General features: G+C 44.9%; 1 protein-coding gene across 4 annotated transcripts; it reads right to left on the reverse strand.

Moving 5' to 3' along the window:
• Nucleotides 1-2,418: 2,418 nt before the first annotated feature.
• Nucleotides 2,419-15,152, reverse strand: ABCF1 (ATP binding cassette subfamily F member 1). Of its 4 annotated transcripts, none has more exons than XM_011383981.2 (25): nucleotides 14,977-15,152; nucleotides 11,262-11,308; nucleotides 10,971-11,057; nucleotides 10,708-10,837; nucleotides 10,522-10,559; nucleotides 10,332-10,439; nucleotides 9,601-9,675; nucleotides 9,405-9,518; nucleotides 8,459-8,560; nucleotides 8,118-8,240; nucleotides 7,581-7,681; nucleotides 7,395-7,480; nucleotides 6,978-7,117; nucleotides 6,749-6,897; nucleotides 6,359-6,442; nucleotides 6,037-6,161; nucleotides 5,785-5,897; nucleotides 5,484-5,655; nucleotides 5,250-5,324; nucleotides 5,088-5,158; nucleotides 3,969-4,001; nucleotides 3,714-3,882; nucleotides 3,460-3,524; nucleotides 3,307-3,379; nucleotides 2,419-3,164 (listed from the first exon to the last, which is right to left on the reverse strand). In XM_011383981.2, the coding sequence occupies exons 1-25, from the start codon at nucleotides 15,047-15,049 to the stop codon at nucleotides 2,998-3,000; spliced, it is 2,520 nt and encodes an 839-aa protein (XP_011382283.1). In that variant the 5' UTR covers nucleotides 15,050-15,152; the 3' UTR covers nucleotides 2,419-2,997. The 4 variants fall into 4 exon arrangements, with proteins under 4 accessions (XP_011382283.1, XP_023381120.1, XP_023381119.1 ...); XM_023525352.1 differs by having other exon boundaries at nucleotides 10,708-10,834; nucleotides 11,262-11,341; nucleotides 14,977-15,128; XM_023525351.1 differs by having other exon boundaries at nucleotides 11,262-11,341; nucleotides 14,977-15,127.
• Nucleotides 15,153-17,559: the final 2,407 nt, after the last annotated feature.

Below are 17,559 nucleotides of genomic sequence, written 5' to 3' on the forward strand. Positions count from 1 at the left end.
CTCTCCAGCTTCTGGGTCTCTACACACTCTGGTGACTTCCTTGAAGGCTCTTTCCCACTCATCTGGTTGTTTCCTGCTCCACCTTGGTTTTAAATACTTCCTCCAGGAAGTCTCTCCTAATCAATCCATCTAAAGGCGATCCCTCTCCCACATCTCCGCTGAGCGCACCCACCCCGCCCCCTTCTCGCCTGAGCACCAGGTTTCCTTTGACATGCTCCATAGTTACCTCTCAGTTTCTATCATTGCTCTTCTAAGACTCCCAAGTGATGCTACTAGGACATTTTGAGAACCACTGCCCTAGAACAGCCAGTTTGTGTCTGCTGCATTCAGCACTGGCCACAGGGAAACTTCTTACATTCCCAGGCCTTCTTTGACTTCTGTATGGCTACAGTGCTCTTTCCTGACTTTCAAGTTTCCCATCTTAATACTCACGAGTCTTTCTTGAAAACCTCTTGTGCATTCCAAAAACGTAGTCCTATCCAGGCTCTCACACTCCTCTAGGATTTATGCTTTGGTTATCTTCTCCACATCCTATAGATTAGGGAGAATGCCCAGAACACTGGGGTGAGATAACTAAGGGCTACCATCCCAGGAACAGTCTAGTCCCCTAAAGGCAGGGTGGCCGTGGGCAGCTTAGTATCCTTTTAGTTCTCTCAATGGGGAAGGTGTGCAGAAGAATCACAACTTTATGGAAACAGTTCTATGCTGCTCATTATGTACATTATTAGTACAGTATCTGTATGTACTAAAAGCTGTTTGTGAATAAAAATATTTGTTAATGAAATTCCATTTTTCATGTTTTGGGTTACCCATATACTGTACATACCATGTAACTGGTTTCCTGTGTTCCATTTCTGTTGCTGGTTTTTCGGTGGGCATCTTTTTGTTCATATTTAGGTACATTACATACTATGTATATTAATGGAAGAAATAAATTTTATGCCCATGGACAGTAGTTATTTTGGAGTATCTTAAGTACCTGTAGTGAAATTAGTAATCAAAAACCTGAAGTGCAAAATTTTGCTATTCATTTTATAAATAACATTTGTATATATTTTATCATTTCAACTGAATTAAAAATTTTAAGTGTAGAGTGTAACATGAAGTACATGTAACAAAAGTAAAAAAACTGAAAGCACTTTATAAATTATATATCAAACCCCTTAATAAACTTGTGAGGTAGGTACTTTTTATCACCAGGCTAAGTAGCTTGACCAAGGTCACATCGTAAATGAACTTGAAGCCTGGCTCCCACTGTTCCACAATACTTTATGGAACTGCGGAAATTACATGCAATGTCTTACTCAGATGCTCGGCACAGGACCCTGATGTTTTCCTCTCAAATTATGTTAAGAAGGGGTTGCTTTATCTCTAATTTAGAAATGTCCCCTTACAGAAGCTCTGCAACTATCTCCATACCAAACCTTCATTTCCAGTATAAACCTTGTACATGAGGCCCAGTATTATTTTGTTTGGCCAGAGAATAAGCCCTCAAATATAATTTCCAAACTCAAGCTTAACCAAAAAGCTTTTCATAGTCTCCCTGAAATGGATACATCTGATCATCCTCTCTCACCACCTCCCAAACCTGGGTCTTTCCACCTGTCCTGTCCTTTCCATTCCTCTCTGGTTCAGGATTACCTCATTTTCACAGAAGTTATGGGGTACACCTTGTTTCTACAGTTCACCTTACCTGTCACTATCTAAAATCACCACCATTTGCCACTTGTACTTTAATTTCCAAACCCACCTCTCCAACCTTAGTCTAATAAAGGTGGCCACACCAGCCATGTTTTATTAAATCCCAGTTTTTCTACCTTTCAAGCCTTAGGATCTGCTCTTTTCCTAGGTTCCAAAAATGGCTCTCTGTTCTCTAATTATTCAAATCCTTATTCTTTTTTAAAGTCCACCCTCAAGTGACCCTGCCAAATAATCAGGTTCCAGATAATCTTTCCTTTCTATGAGCATGTGGGAACTTAGAATCTAGAGAACCACACACTGGCAATTAATCGTATTACACTGTATACTCATGTCTTATTTTCTAAGTCTTCTCTACCTATTCATGAAGGCAGATCTTGTCCCTTCTGTATACCCCACTGTACTGTACATGTCAGTTGATTTTGTAACTTTTGAGAGGATCAGCACTCTGGTCCCTGACCATACAGCAGAGTTTGGACAGTGAGAGACCCAAGTATCCTGGATGGAAGGGATGAATCACTTTCCCTCTCCTTGTCTGAAGGGTTGAGGGAAGGGTGGGAGGCTCCTCAAACAGCAAGCACCATCTACACTACAGTAAGACTGCAAGTCAGCTCCATCTGTGTTAGTGGGGAAGAGAGGATACTAAATGCTGCTAGAAAATTGAATAAAGCCAATCAAGACTGAGAAAAGTGCTAGCTCCCACGAATCTCCCAACTGTGACAGGGTGGCGACAATTCCTTCTTTTATTTCCTCCTCTTGTAAAGGGAGATTCAAGTTCAGCAGCATTCCTGTCCCCAAGTCCCCAACCAGGCAGGAGACTGACTGCAGGCACCAAACTCAGGTTAACAATACAGGCCTCAGACCTCTCCTGCAGCTCTGGGCTGCAACAGCTGTTTGTATCCTGAAGTCAGCACAAAATCCACCAAAAAAGAGCACCACCACTCAAAGACCAGAGGGCCGCTGGGCCTAAAGCTGTAAGGTGGACAAGAGGCAGGCTGTGGAGTGAGGAAAGAATCTCAAGACTACTGGTCACTTGAGTTTGACAAAGGTCACCTCTGTTTGCATAGAGGAATGTCATAAATAAGGCCAACTCAGTTATCTAAAGAAAAGCAAACAGACAAGTCTTCCAGAGGAAAGGAAGTAAAGTGGTATCCTAGTCACATCAAGACCAAGCTCTGCCTCCCTGTGCTGGGTTGGCTGCAGACCAGAAGCAGGTTTCTGAGTGGAGACAGAGCTGACAATAGGGGACATTTAGGCCACACCAGTAGGTCTTCCAGAAGACTTCCAGGAAGGAAAAAATCACTCTCGGGGGCGGTTGACCATGACTTCACCCAGGGCCTCCAACACCTCCCGCTTGTAGTCCTCGAAGTCGCCATCGATTTGGCTAACACTCTGCTCCTCCACTACCCACAGCTGGCAGTTGGTTTCTGTGATGAGTCGGGCATCGTGGCTGACGACGATCACAGCTTTGAAGAAAGACGGTGAGAATGAGGGTGGGAGAAAGGAGGAAGAGGGAATCAGAACATGAAAGAGAGAGCCCTAGCCAAAGGACACTGCGGCCTGGTCTCCAAGGGAAGAAAGAGGAGAGGACGTTCTGAGCTGACTCACCACCCTTATACTCGTTGATGGCCTCTCCCAGAGCATCAATTGACTCAATGTCCAAGTTATTGGTGGGCTCATCCTGTGGAGAAGGCATTCCATGACTGAGCGTTACAACTCCTACCTGCAACTAACCCCTCTCCCGGAGTCCAGCACACTCACCAAGATGAGGACATCGGGCTCCCGACAGGCCAGCTCTGCAAACACAACTCGGGCTTTTTGCCCACCTGTAGCAAACGAAAAGGAGGTCTATCGCACTTCTGCCTTACATTTCTGTAGGTAAACCCTGCATATGTGTCTGTGTATATGTGGAGGTCTCCCCAAGCCCTGGTTCCTCTTCCTCTCTGCCTCTAGGTACAGTCTGTAGCTATAAATACTGAGGAAGAGGACACCTTCCCAGCCCCCTACAGTGGTACCAGAGAGTTTGCAGATCTGGATGGTGTGGGCATGACTCTCAAGGCCAAAGCGGCCAAGGCACTTCCGGGCATCCTGGTAGGGTAGGTTGAAGCCCTGCTGCAAGTACTCAGTAGGTGTCTCCTCCATGCGCAGCTGCTCTGCATACTGCTGGTTGAAGAAGCCAATTTTCTGCCCCAGAGAAGAGAAAGGTGGTTAGTGAAAGTCTTACTTCCTCTATTGGACTCTTATTCCCTGATTTCCCAAAGCCAACTTACCAGCCGGTGGTTCTTTCTCATTTCCCCACGAGTCTGCAAAGAAGGAATGTGGTTAAGACAAGAAAAAGTGCAAAGATGCCGCAGCTCCATATCCCAACTTTTCTGAAGGGGAGACAAATACTAGATGGGGCTGGGAATAGGTCAGTGGGAGAAAGGGAACATGGATACTGTTCCTAACATGGCAAAGACACACCCAGGAAATCAGAATACAGGGCAAAAGGGAACAAGAATAAAGGACGGGAGACAAAAGCACAGATTCAGAACCAGGAGGGCACTGACCACAACCAAAGAACACCCCATCCTATCCAATAAGACTCACGAATAGCACATTTTCAGGGTCCCACCTCAGATGGGGGTTAAGAGCAGTCTGTGGGAGGCTCTAGGAGCACTTTTCTAAAGAGCTACCCTCTGTGGGTGTGAGAAAAAGGGCCCTCTCAACACTTTCCTGGAGGAAGTACAGATGGCTACAACCTATCTAAAGCACTATGTGGCAATATAGTGCCAAAGTCCTAAAAGCAATTCCAAGTAATTTACACTAAGGAAAAACAATTCATAAAGAGGTACAATAAGAGTATTTACCATAGTACTGTCCTTCAGTAAAAAAATCAGAAACAATCTAAATGACTGACAACAAATAAATTATGGTAGATCCATATAAATAAACATACACACATTAATTATTGGCATAAAAAATGGTTGATGTATATTACCTGGAAAAAGCTGGGTACAGAACAATGCATGATAGACCAATTGTTAAAAAAAAAGACATGTACTTTTGCAAAGAAAAAAAAGAGAAAGCCATCTACCATAATTAATACTGGGTATCTCTAGATTTTTCTTTGGCTTATGATATACTGAATTATTGTTTAAGAAACACATTTTTATATAACCAAAATACACATGGGGGTATCCCCAGTCTGACCCCCATTCTCCCGGCTTTCCTCCCTGAACTGATTTAAACTGTCCTCTACCACTTAAGGAAATGAGTCATCTGTAATGAGTCCTGTATTTAACTTTCCCCTGTACAGGGGGCTCCCTGATTCTAGCCTCTAACAGCCACGTTTTCATACGTCCCACGCACTCCTGTCACAGTCCTCTCTTCCTGGCTCCAGGACTCACCGGGGTCAGCCTGCCCGTCAGCAGCAGGAGCAAGGTACTTTTCCCCACGCCATTAGGGCCCACGATGCAGACTGCAGGAAGCAAAACAGGTGGTCAAAGACGTGCCCAGAAACTCTCCCTGTGGCTCCTACTCCAGATCCAAGTCACCTGACATCAACTCACTTCTTGAATCCATGTCAATGCCAAAATCCAGATTCTTAAAGAGTGGTTTCTGCCCCTCATAGCCAAATGTCACACCTGGAAGCCAGGAAAAGAACCAGTTTCTTTTCTTTTCAGTTACCCCGAAAGTCGCTGCCACAATGTTCCAAGCCTTGAAGAGGAACTGGTCCCCTGCTGAGTGGAGGACTGGGGTGCCCATGCTCCCACCCTGTGCTGCTGGGGGCTGCAGGTGCTCACCATGCAGACCCAGCACAGGAGGGCTGAGTGGCGGGGGGTTGGGAAACGTGAAGCGCACAGTGTACTCCTTGGGGCGCTTCAGGAGCTCAGGGGCCTCCTGCGATTCCTCATCCTGGTTTTTCCTTCGGCATTTCTGCTGCTTCCGAGTCAGGGCTTCCTTTGTTTGCTTTTCCTGGAGAGAAAGGGGAAAGGGAGAAATCCACACCCTCACAGCATTCACTGAAATGTAGGCTGGTGTCCCAGAGTCTGCTCATTCTCCTGAGAAGACCCCTCCATCCCAGAAAGAACCCCATCTGCTCACTGCCTGCTTGGTGGACTTGCCACCCGCCTTTAGCTCCTTTAGCTTTTTCTCCTGCTTCTCATACTGCTTCAGTAGTTCTTTCTGCTTCTGCTGGTACATCTTCTTGAAGGTCACTGGGGCAAAAGAGGAGATGGGCATCAATATCTAGATCCTGAAAAAATCTAGCTTATCACCATGCCCCTATAGCCCTTCCTCCCAGGCCTCTTTTCAGAGCCCCATCTCTTTCCTCCAGGCATGAGCAATCCTACTTACTGTAATTGCCCCTATAGTAATGGAGCCGCTGGGCATCGAGATGAATAATATCAGTGCAGACATCATCCAGGAAGCCCTGGTCATGGGAGACGATAAGCAACGTTTTCCGCCAGCCCTGAAGATAGCTAGGTTTTAGAGAAGAGTTTGGAAATGTCACAATGGTCAAGTCAGGTATGAATCAGGGGAAGTAGACAATGGGGGCAGGGAGTAAAAGATAAAGGGTTAGATTGAGAGCTATCAAGGGCATAGTAAAGAACAGCTATAGGAAACAAGGACAAAATGGGAACCAATGATGCAAAAACTGTAATCAAGGGCAACTCACTTATTGAGCCAGATGACAGCATTGAGGTCCAGGTGGTTAGTGGGCTCATCCAACATCAGCAGTGTGGGCTCCATGAAGAGCGCCCTAAAGGGTTGGGCAGCAATGTATAGGGTCAGAGAGAGGAAGATCCTTGCTCAGAGAACCCCAAGGAAGACCCCAAGGTAGGTATAGCCTGAACACTCCTTCCCAATCTCTTCTTAGAGAAGTTCCTGTGCAGAATTCGTCATGAAAACATACACAGGTATGGAGAGAAATGGAGAAAAAACCCGAAGTCTGACAACACAGACAGTAAAGGACAGAAAAATTAGCCTCGAACCTCTCTACTGGCCTTGGAAGTATGGGAAGAGGGGACCTGGTGGTGGTTTGAGGCTGGTGAGGTGGGAAGCCCACCTGGCCAGGGAGACACGCATGCGCCAGCCCCCCGAGAACTTCTGTGTGGCACGATTCTGCATTTCAGGGTCAAAGCCCAGACCAGCCAAGATCCTCCGGGCTTTGGCCTCTGCAGCTGCTGCCCCAGTAGCCCGCAATTCCTCATAAACCTGAGAAGAGGAGGACACAGGTCTGAAGATTGCAGGAACCCCCAAGTCTTAGTCCGTATCCCCTGCGCCATCTCCTCTACCTTCTCTAGCCTCTCGGCAGCTGTGTCATCCCCCTGCTCCAGCTGACCCTGAAGCTGTCGCTCCTCTTCCAGCAGCTTTAATCGCTTGGTGTCAGCTCGAAGAACAGCCTGCACTGCTGGCGTTTCATCTGCTACCACCTCTGGCAGGCAGGGGGAGAACAGTCATGTTACCCGAAAGGCCAAGGATCCTATTTCCTCTTCCCTTCAGCTCTATTTCTAGGTTGCCTGACTCTGCCCAGTTATTGTTCCAAATAAAATATCCCAGTTTCTCATTTCTTCTCCTTTCTTTAGCATCCATGTACCAGTCCCCAGTCTCCCTATACCACCTTTCCAACCCCACAACCACAATTTCTTTGCTTTTTGGTTGGCTACCTCAACTGATCACCCCTCAAGCCCCTTTCCCGCCAGTGGCCTCACCCTGCTCACAGAGCAACACATCAATGTTGGGAGGGATGCTCAAGGCTCGGTTGGCGATGTGCTTGAGGAGAGTGGTCTTGCCCTTGCTAGGGAATAAGAACTATTAGGACTAAGCCACAACTGAGAAATCTCTTCTTTTCCTTCCAGCCTCTACCTTTTTATACCACCAGCCCCTTCTCGCCTCACCCATTGGGTCCCACTAGCCCATAGCGGCGGCCGGCCACAATGTACAGGTCTGCGTTGACGAATAACTCCTTGCCATGGGCTGAGATGCTGAACTTCTCTAGCTGCAGTCATCAGGGAAGGAGAAGCAAAGGGAAGGAATAGGAACATGAGAATTCTCTCCATCAGATGGTAGCTACAGCCTTCTCCCTGCAGGGAAGCCTCTTACAAATCGAGATCTTCAGCAAAATCCCCCTTTTCTTACCATGCAGGTCCATTCCCTGTCTACTGCCTCTAATGGGGATCTCCCAAATCCTAAGCCAGTCCAGCCTGACCTACCCGACTTCCCTCCAAGGGTGGACCTCTATACTTCTACTGGTTTTTCTAACTTCTTGCTCAAGTTGGCAGAACTTAAGATGTGGAAAACACCTCCAAGCTTTCTTGCCAGTAGATTAAGCCACTCACACCTCACTTCCTTGGTACCATGGCCACTGAGGGAAAGATGAGAGAACGGGCTCTTCCCTGGGCAAACTGGATGAGAGAAGCCTTTTCAGACTTTACCTTAATGTCAGATGCATTTTCTAACATGGCTTGGCGGGAAGACACCTCTGCTTGTGACACGGAGAAGTCATTCTCAGCAGCATTGGCTGCTTTTAACGAAGCCACCTGGCGCTCATATTCCAACTGAGGAGAGAAAAAACCACTGTTTGCCAGTTTCATGTCACCATGAGATAGCCCCGTGTCACCAGACACTGAGACAAGGCTCACAGAACACCATTCTTTCTTTACTCCAATTGTTTTACTTGAAGTAACACTCAAAGCTCCCCTTCTTGTCCCCCAAATGAAGCATTAAAAAAAATCAAATTCTCCTACCTTTGACCATTAAGAACCCAAGGTCTTACCTGTTTCTTCAGCTTTTTCTTCTCCTTTTTGCTAAGGTGAGCATAGGGATCATTTGCCTTCGACTCACCTTCTTCCTCCTCTTCTCCTTCTTCCTCTGAACCCTAGGAGAATGAAAGGAAGGAAAAAAATGAGGGATCTCTTCTAGAACTTCGATTTCACGTTATCAACCCTCAGTTTCACAGTCAGCTCTTTCTTTCTCCACCTAGAATCCTAAGGTATCTTAGTGGATCCTTTCTCATTCTTATACCCGCCCTGTCTCCTTGCAGTCCTTTAGTCATTTCTGCCGCCAGGAATGGTACATGACCGATGGCAGAAATACATATGTATGAAGTCTAACAATGCATATGCCCCGTAAATACAACTACCAATGCAATATAACTGACAATAAACGTTAATGAGTCCTTTTCCTCATTTATCAAATGTTTCTACAGCTTACACATTAACACGCAAAGAAAAGATCTGGAAGTCCCGACACACAGCCACTGAGAAATACACTGAAGAATCACAAGATGACAAAGTACTAGAGGTAAAGGGGACCTTAGAGATTACTAGAACCCCTCATATCATGCAGATAAGTAAGAACCAAGGAAGTGGAAAGATGTACTCAAGGTCGCAAAGTCAGTAAGTGGCAAAGCCAGAACCTAGATCATCCGAGGATAGTGTCAGTTCACTTTCACTCTACATCATGGGCTGCAAACTATGGCCCATGGGCCAAACCTGGCCCAACGTGTTTTTACATGGTCCATGAGCTAAGAACAGTTTTTACATTTTCAAAGATTTAAGAAAAAAAAAGAGGAAGATTATGCGTCAATGATAGTATGTGGCCTGCAAAGCCAAAAATATTTACTATCTGCCACCTTCTTTACAGAAGTTTGTGAGCTTCTGCTCTGAATAGTAACAGCAACCCCAGATCCTGGCCCCCTTTTCCTCAACACCAAAATATACCTGTTCTGCCTTCTTGGCCTTCTCCTTCCCTTGCTTGGGTGGCTCCTTTTCTTCTGTTATTTTTTCTTCATCTTCTTTCTCTTCATTATCCATAGCAGCAAATTTATTTTGAGGCTAACATGGGAAAGTTAGCAGGTCTGGTGAAATGCTCAAACACTTGAGACCCAGCACCTCCTCCTGCCAATTATTCCCTCACCTTGGCCTTCCCTTTTAACTTGTCTTCCTTTCCCTTTTTGCACTTGAGCCCCGGCTGTTGTTCCTCAGATACAGCCTAGAAAGAACATATGCACTTTGCTACCTTGTTGCTTAATAAGCATTTCTAGGGAATCTAGGACTAGAAGCTAACTGTAGTGAGTAGTGCTATGGAGGAAAGGAGACCCAGAAAAACCCTAGCCTCCAACTTGAGACTAGATAGTGAAGGGAACACTACAGAATATTTGCAAAGCTAAGGGCCCATGAGTCAGGCAAGTGAGCTACATAAGTGAGATGGCACCAGTGCTGGAGGGTTTCCTCGAGAGTGCGAATCCCGAGAAGAGGTAAAGGTGGGCTTGGAGAAGGCGTTTGAGGGAAAATGAAGAACACAGCATAAAGAACAAAGGCTTCAACAGAGTCCATTGGATGCCAAGATGTGATTAGGCTGATCTGAAAGGTATACATGGAAGAGTTCCAAGTAACAATATACAGAAGTCTAAGTGGAAGAGCAAAGACCTGAAGGCCTTTGTTTTAGATTTGGAGCTTAAAAGCAAAAGAATCACTGTAGAGTTCTGAGTGATGAAAAGAGTATTTTAAAAAGCTGCTTTTGACAGTATAAGCAAGACAGACCTAGAAGAGCTAGCTTAAAAGCAGGAAAACAAGCCAGGCAATTACCACACCACAGCTGGAAGGTGCTACCTAGGTGGGAGTGCCTGGCAGAGCCACCACTTTCACCTTATTGATCCAATTCTTCTCTAGCTTGGCAGGCTTAGGAGGATGTTTTTCTTCTTCCTCCTCTTCCTCACTCTGATCCTGAATCAGGGCTGCAAAAACATTACCACCCTGGAGAATGAAAGGGCCAGAGAAGTCAGAAGGATGGTCAAGGCTGCACCCGAGGTCTCTGTTTACCACACAGATGGCTTACCTTGGTTTTCTTCCCTCCTCGGGGTATTGGGGCAGGCACTGAAATGACAAGGAAAGAAGATGAGGCAGAAAAGAGAATTATAATGTCTGGCTCCTCAATCTAAACCAACTCAAATATCTAGGAACGAGGCACTTCTCTCTTTACGTCTCAGGAGTTCCAGGCAGCCATTCCCCTCAGGTCGTTTACCCTCGTCCTCCTCATCACTGGCTGGCACTGAGAGCTTCCTAAGACGCTCCATGAGCTCTTTCTCCTCTCCATCATTGTCTGCATCCTTCTTCCGCCGGCCTTTTCGAGCGTCTCGTTTCTTTTTTTGCTGCTAAAAGCAAAGAGAGTGAGAGAATGAGGCTAAGACCCAGGACCCTGTGGTATCTCTTCTTCACACAGAGTTCTCCATTAACTGGGTAAACCAATGTAGGCTGGAGAGGGATTGGTGAGCCTGACACTTGTACCTGCTGGTGCTGCTGCTGCTCCTTTTCCTTAAGCACTTTCTCCTCTTCCCCAGCCTGTTTATCTTCTACTGCTAGCTCTTCAAAGAACTATAAAGAGAAACAGGTCAACACAGCTCAGAGATCAACCAAGCCCCTCTGCCATACACAGGCCCACTGACCCTCCCTTCCACTCTCAACCTGCTTCCCCTCTTAAGATCTTTTCTTCCCCGCTCAGACCTCCCACCTTCCTCACATGGCCATATTTTGTTTGGAAACATGATCAATTCTCATCTTCAACCCTTATTTCCTCACCGTCTTTTTGGTCTTCTTGTCCTTCTTCCCTTTCTTCACCACCTTGTCTAGAAGGTTTAACAGACATTGTGAATGCTTACCTGCAAATTGCAAAGCAGCCTGATTTCCCCTGCAAAACCCTCAGTGGCCTCCACCCTATTTTACTACCTTTTCTAGTTCAATTATCATCCCCTACACATTTGCACTGTCCTGCAAGATAGACAACAGTGGCTTGGTCTAGGGTGGCAGTGGGAGAGAGAAAGCAGAATTCAGAGGGTGAAGGTAGTAGTGGGAAGAACAGACTGGTCAGCGATAATTCCTATGGTTTTAGCTGGAAAAATTAGTTGGGCTACTGGTACCATTAACTTGAGATATAGTGGAAGAGAAGATCCCCTCTCCCTGCTCCTCCCACCCATGGGGGAAAAGGTAGAATGAAGATAGTATAAATTCAGTTTGGGGTATGCTGTTTGTGAAACCTGCAGGTCATGTAAATAGAGCTGTCTGGCAAGTAAATAAACATCTGTGTCTATGCCCCACCTGCTCCGCTCGTACAACATTCTAGCACAAATCACACTGTATTATACTTAACAGTCTTTCATCCTAGAGAGCCACCTGAGACTATTTAGCTTGTGTTCCCAGGGAGCAACATGGGTAGTAAATAAGTGTACTGACTGAACAAATTCCAGTTCCTCCCTTCTGTCCATCCTGGTTTTCCTGAAGGAAGGGTACTATGTTTAACTCCCTGTCTCCCTCCCACCATCAGACTGGGTGGCAACCAGCATCTTTATGATTCCTCTTGATGTCCAGGCCTATCCGCTATCATAGTTCCATCCAAACCATCCCATCTAAAAGCACTCCTGTAATCATTCAGCTTAAACAAACAACAAAAACAAACAAACAAACAAAAACTTCGATGGCTTTCTGCTATCTACCACATTAAGACCAGAATTCCTTGTAACCCACAGTAAGCATTTATTTAGGAAAGTTTTACTGAGCATCTACTATGCCAAAAATGGGAGATTAATGAGGACAATCCCTGTAATTTAGGGCGTCGCAGACAAAAAGGGCCCTATCCTACCTTTTCTGCTATACCTGTTTTCCCACCCACCTATGTTCTGGCTTCTCCTCGCTCCTTGATTTAGTCCCAGGCATGCTTATGTCCATCTTTGCTTAACCTGTCTTCCATATGGAACACAATTCAAAATCTGACCTCAGTCTTGGGTGACTAGTGTGAAAGAGTGGGAAAAAATGCAGGAGAAAGAAAGGCTGTATATGCTATTCCAAGTAGTCTAATTCTAAGGCACTAAAGAGGCCCCACTGCAGTACATAAGAAGGACTGACATGATCAGCTCGCCTTGACAACACTGAAAAGTGAAAAATCCCAGACAGTAGTTTCTCCCCAAGGACTAACACAACCATACTATCTTTGCTTCAAATCTCTTTTATACTTTAAACATCACTCTGTTCCTCCTGATCACAAGAAGAAAAGCCTGTGCACAGGTTCAACTGTGAGAAAGCGTAATCACCAAGTAGGCTAACTGTAGCTAAAGCTATGTTGTATCTTCCATCTCTTCTCTAACGTCTCCTTCCTTTTTATTACATCACTTAAGATGCTCCTAACTTCAAAGCCAAATAAAACACTTTTCTTAATCTTATAATCTCCTTCTCCAATCACCAATTTCTATCCTGTCTTCCCTGAGTCTCAAAAGCTTAGTCCACACTAGCTCTACTTCCTCATCTCCCATTCGGTTTTGAACATACTGAAACAGGCTTTGGGTATCAGCTCCTAATGAATGCTACTTTTGACAAAGTTGCCATTGTTTCCTTTGTTGCTCAACCCAAAAAGTACTTTTTTAGTCCTTATTTGCTTAACTTGCAACATTTTATGCTACCTACCTCCTCATGTTTTTACTTTTCTCCTATCATGTTTTTACAGTTTCTCCTAACTTCAGGAATCCCACTTGATTCTGGTTTGCCTCCAGCGTCTCTGGCTGCTTGCCTTCTTCAGTCTCATCTCCTCAGCCTCCTTCCCTACCTTACTCCCCTTAACTGTTGAGGTTCTTTTGGATTCTCATCTCCTGCACTCTTTTTGCTTACAATCTGCTTACCTAAAGGAGACTTCTCCACATGCAACACTTCAACTATACTTGACTGTCTTTACTGTTTTTCTCCACAGCCACTAAACAAGCTCTTTCCTTGCCATCTCCTGTGAAATTCCTCAGAAAGCTCCAACTCAGCATTCAAAAGCTGGCCTTATCTGTTTCCACTCTCCACCCTACAAGCAATACTGCTTTCAATAGTCTACTACCCACTGAGTTACCTGAGTGTCATCCCTAATTTGTCTCCCTTCCATTAGTCAGTTCCCAGTTCGGTCGATGCCACTTCCTTAATAACTTTAGGCGTCACACTGCCTTGGCTTACTCTCTTACCACTTCCTCACCTGGATCACTGTGAGAACCTCCCTGCCTCCAATCTTCACCAATTCAAGCCATTCTCCACTGCTCGGTGTTGTCAGGGTGAACTGATCGTATCATTTCTTATGCATTTCCATAGGTCTTCCTTAATGTCTTTAGGATTAAACTCCTCGGAATAGTCTATAAAGCCTTCCATTATCTGTCTTCTGCACATCTTTCCAACACTGTCACCCTAGCCACCCAACAGTGGGAACCAAATCGCTCACCTACATCTTTAGCTTTGCACATATTTCTTTCTCTGCTTGGAATGCTCTTCCCCTTGCTAAGTCATACTGAGCCTTCAAGAATGAACTCTTGAAGGATTTGCAGACACTCCTACCCTACTTTGTTTCAACAGATGCCTCTCCTTCAAAAATGAACTCTTGAAGGCTTTGCTGACACTCCTACCCTACTTGTTTCAACAGATGCCTCTCCTCTTCTCAGTCCTGTAGCATTCTCAAGCACACTCATCACATTCTTTCAACCACTGTCTAATTAATGCTCTGTCCCCTCCACTAGACTGGGCACCCCTTCAAAACAAGGCATATCTTTTATCACTATATAACCAGTTCCTCTGCACAGTACCAGGTATACAGTAGGCAGACAATAAATGCTTGTAAAATTAGTCACTGCGCACCTACTGTAATTATTTGTATCCATTTTATCTCCCCCCTTAAACTGTCAAGCCTGGGAAGATGCCTCATATTTTTTCCTCCCCTCCCCAAAGCACGGTATATACAGTGCTTTATTAAAAATAGGTGCTCAACATTCACTGTTTTCAAGTAAACCCTAACCCCCATTCCAACACCCAGCATCTTCACTCTTGATCCACTCGAGTAAGATATGTCTTATCAAACAGCCCATGAAGGAGTCAACCGCTCTTGAGAAGTGGAAGGGATCGTGGCCTCCCGAGAGGTGTGTATTTATTTGTGCGAGGCGGCGGGGGGATGAGGTCCAAGCAGAGCTTACATATTTCTGTGGGATGTAGAATAGTGTGGTGCGGTAGATGTTCATAAGAAAAGACTTTCTCATTTCTCCCCACCTCTCCCTCGGTACCACATGCTCTTCCTCGTCTCTTGCCCAGTCCCACTTAAGCTCGTGCGCAACACCACACCACCTTTTTTGCCTCCACCCCAAACCCACTGCTGCCGGGGCAAACGTCCCCGCCCCATTGCACGCATGCGCAGTAACCCCACACGGCCCGGTCAACCTAGCGTCTGGCGACCCTCTCCTAAAACACGCGCACTCTCCTCTCTTGTTCCGTCCCTCCCCACGAGTCTCACCTGCGGGGCTTGTGCTCTCTCCATCCCCGATCCACTCGGGTTCAGGTGGCTGCTGCTTGGGTCCTTTCGGCATGGCGGTGGCAGTTATGGCTACTCAGGCAGAGCCGTGTGCTATTTCCGTTTCCGACAGCGTGGGACTCCGAATGGGGCGGGATCTCCACGCCGGCGCGGCCGGCCCCACCCGGCGCACGTGCGCCGCCTTCCCTTCTCGGGGGCGTTCCTGTGGCCCGGTGCGGGCGTGGTCGGCAGTGACAGGGCGGGGTCGGCGTCTGCCTGCTCCAGGCTCCCAAGCAGAGCTTTAACGACCTTGTGGTGATCCCTGCTCCGTGACTCCGTGATGCCGCATGACTAATTTCTGATTACTACAGAGTGGAAGCATCCTTTTCTTTTCTTTAGTGGATGCTGCCTTCGACCAGCCCCTTAAGTCTGCTTAGGGGCAGAAAGGGTCAGTCGGTGTACTTATGAAGAAGCCTTGTCAGTCTAGTGTTAATATATGTCTAGCCTAACAGAAATCACGGTGCGGTGAAGCTTAGATTTATTTATTATTATTTTTTTTTGCAAAAGCTTTATTGAGGTGTAATATACAATAAAATGCACATACATTACATTGACGGGCAAATGGCAAAGTGTAGTCGTTGGTAAACACAAACACACACACACACACACACACACACACACACACACACACCCATTAAACCACCACCACAATCATGATTTGGGTTCACTTCTAATACTACCGTTAAATAGTAAGGGACCTATCAGCCCTATCAACTCTCATTCTATCCTTAAACTACAGTTGCTGAATGGCATGAATCCACCTTGCCAAGGGCCCACAGATTAGGGCCAGTTCTCTGTCCTTATCCTATTTAGTCTCCTAGCAGCATGTGATACAGATGGTCACTCCTTCCTTTTACTTCAGGAACAGTGCTCTCTCCAGATTGCCTTTCCATCTCAGTAGCTACTGCCTCTTCCCTCCTTTCCTGGCACCTCCTCCTCAAATCTAAATATTGGAGTTACTTGGGGCCCATTACTTGACACGCTTCTTTAAACTTATTACCTATGTCTCATGACTTTTAAATACCATCCATAACTGATGAAGATCCCCGAAAGTCTCTTGTTGGCCTCTACTTCTGCCCTAAGCTTCAGGCTCAGTAATCAAATTGCTTATTGGATATACTCTCTGAGATCTCTGATAAACATCTCAAATTAATATGCACAAAACTGAGCTCGTGTTTTTATTCCTCGAGCCTTTGTCTCTTCCACATTTCCTGACATCAAGAAATTGTACCACCAATTGCATATTGGTGTAGCCGCTATGGAAAACAGTATGGAGTTTCCTCAATAAATTAAAAATAGAAGTACCATATAACCCAGCAATTCCATTTCTGGGTATTTAACCAAAGAAATCCAAAACACTAATTTGACAAGATACATGCACCACTATGTTCATTGCAGCATTATTTACAATAGTCAAGATATGGAAGCAAGCTAAGTGCCCATCAGTAGATGAATGGATAAAGAAATTGTATACATATATAATAGAATATTACTCGGCCAGAAAAAAGATTGAAATCTTACCATTTGCAACAACAAAGACCTGGAAGACATTGTACTAAGTGAAATAAGTCAGAGAAAAACAAATACCATATGAACTCATTTATACATAGAATCTAAAGAAAAAATAAACAAAACAGAAACAGATTCATAGATGCAGGGAACAGGCTGATGGTCACCAGATAGGAGGGGAATTAAGGGATGGGGTGATAAAGGTGAAGGAATTAAGAAGTACAAATTATTAGTTATGAAATAATCATGGAGATGTAAAGCATACCATAAGGAATATAGTCAACAATATGGTAATAACTATATACAGTGCCAGGTGGGTGCTAGTCAGAGGATCACTTTATAAATTATATAAATGTCTAAACACTATAGTATACACCTAAAACTAATGTAAAATAATATTGAATGTCAACCATAACTGAAAAATCAAAAAAGTGGGAGGGAATGTAAAGGGTAAGAGGTTCAAATATGAAACAAAAAAGTCATGGGGATATGGTGTACAACATAGGGAATATAGTCAATAATATTGTGATAGCATTGTACGGTGTCAGATGGTTGCTAGATTTATCATGGTGATCACTTCTATAGGTATATAAATGTTGAATAACTATGGTATACACCTGAATCTAATAGAATATTGCATGTTAGCTATATTTTAATAAAAAAATTTAAAAACAAAGAATGCAATAAGGTCAAAAGTTTCCAGTGAGGGAGGAGAAACTGCACTACCTGTAAAGGGAATATATCTCAACATAATAAAGGCCATATATGAAAAATTCACAGCTAATATCATATTCAGTGGAGAAAAGTTGAAAGCAGAGGACCTGAATAGATATTTCTCCAAAGAGGACATACAGATGACAAATAGACAAATATAAAGAGACGCTCCACATTACTAATCACTAGGGGAATTCAAATGAAAACCGCAAGGCGATATCACTTCATACCTGTCAGAATGGCTATCATTAATCAGTCAAAAAATAAGTTGGCGAGAATGTGGAGAAAAGGGAATCCTCATGC

Source organism: Pteropus vampyrus, unplaced genomic scaffold, assembly GCF_000151845.1.
Source record: "Pteropus vampyrus isolate Shadow unplaced genomic scaffold, Pvam_2.0 Scaffold553, whole genome shotgun sequence".
In the NCBI taxonomy this organism is placed as follows: domain Eukaryota; kingdom Metazoa; phylum Chordata; class Mammalia; order Chiroptera; family Pteropodidae; genus Pteropus; species Pteropus vampyrus.

What these genes read in the sequence shown, in the direction of transcription:
- ABCF1 (XM_023525351.1), bottom strand. Translation starts at nt 15,049, where the DNA reads ATGCCGAAAGGACCCAAGCAGCAGCCACCTGAACCCGAGTGGATCGGG. An exon ending in AAAATGCATCTGACATTAAG is followed by an intron (nt 7,682 to 8,117) that starts GTAAAGTCTGAA and finishes TGATGACTGCAG; the next exon opens with CTAGAGAAGTTCAGCATCTC. An exon ending in CATTGACATGGATTCAAGAA is followed by an intron (nt 5,159 to 5,249) that starts GTGAGTTGATGT and finishes TGCTTCCTGCAG; the next exon opens with TCTGCATCGTGGGCCCTAAT.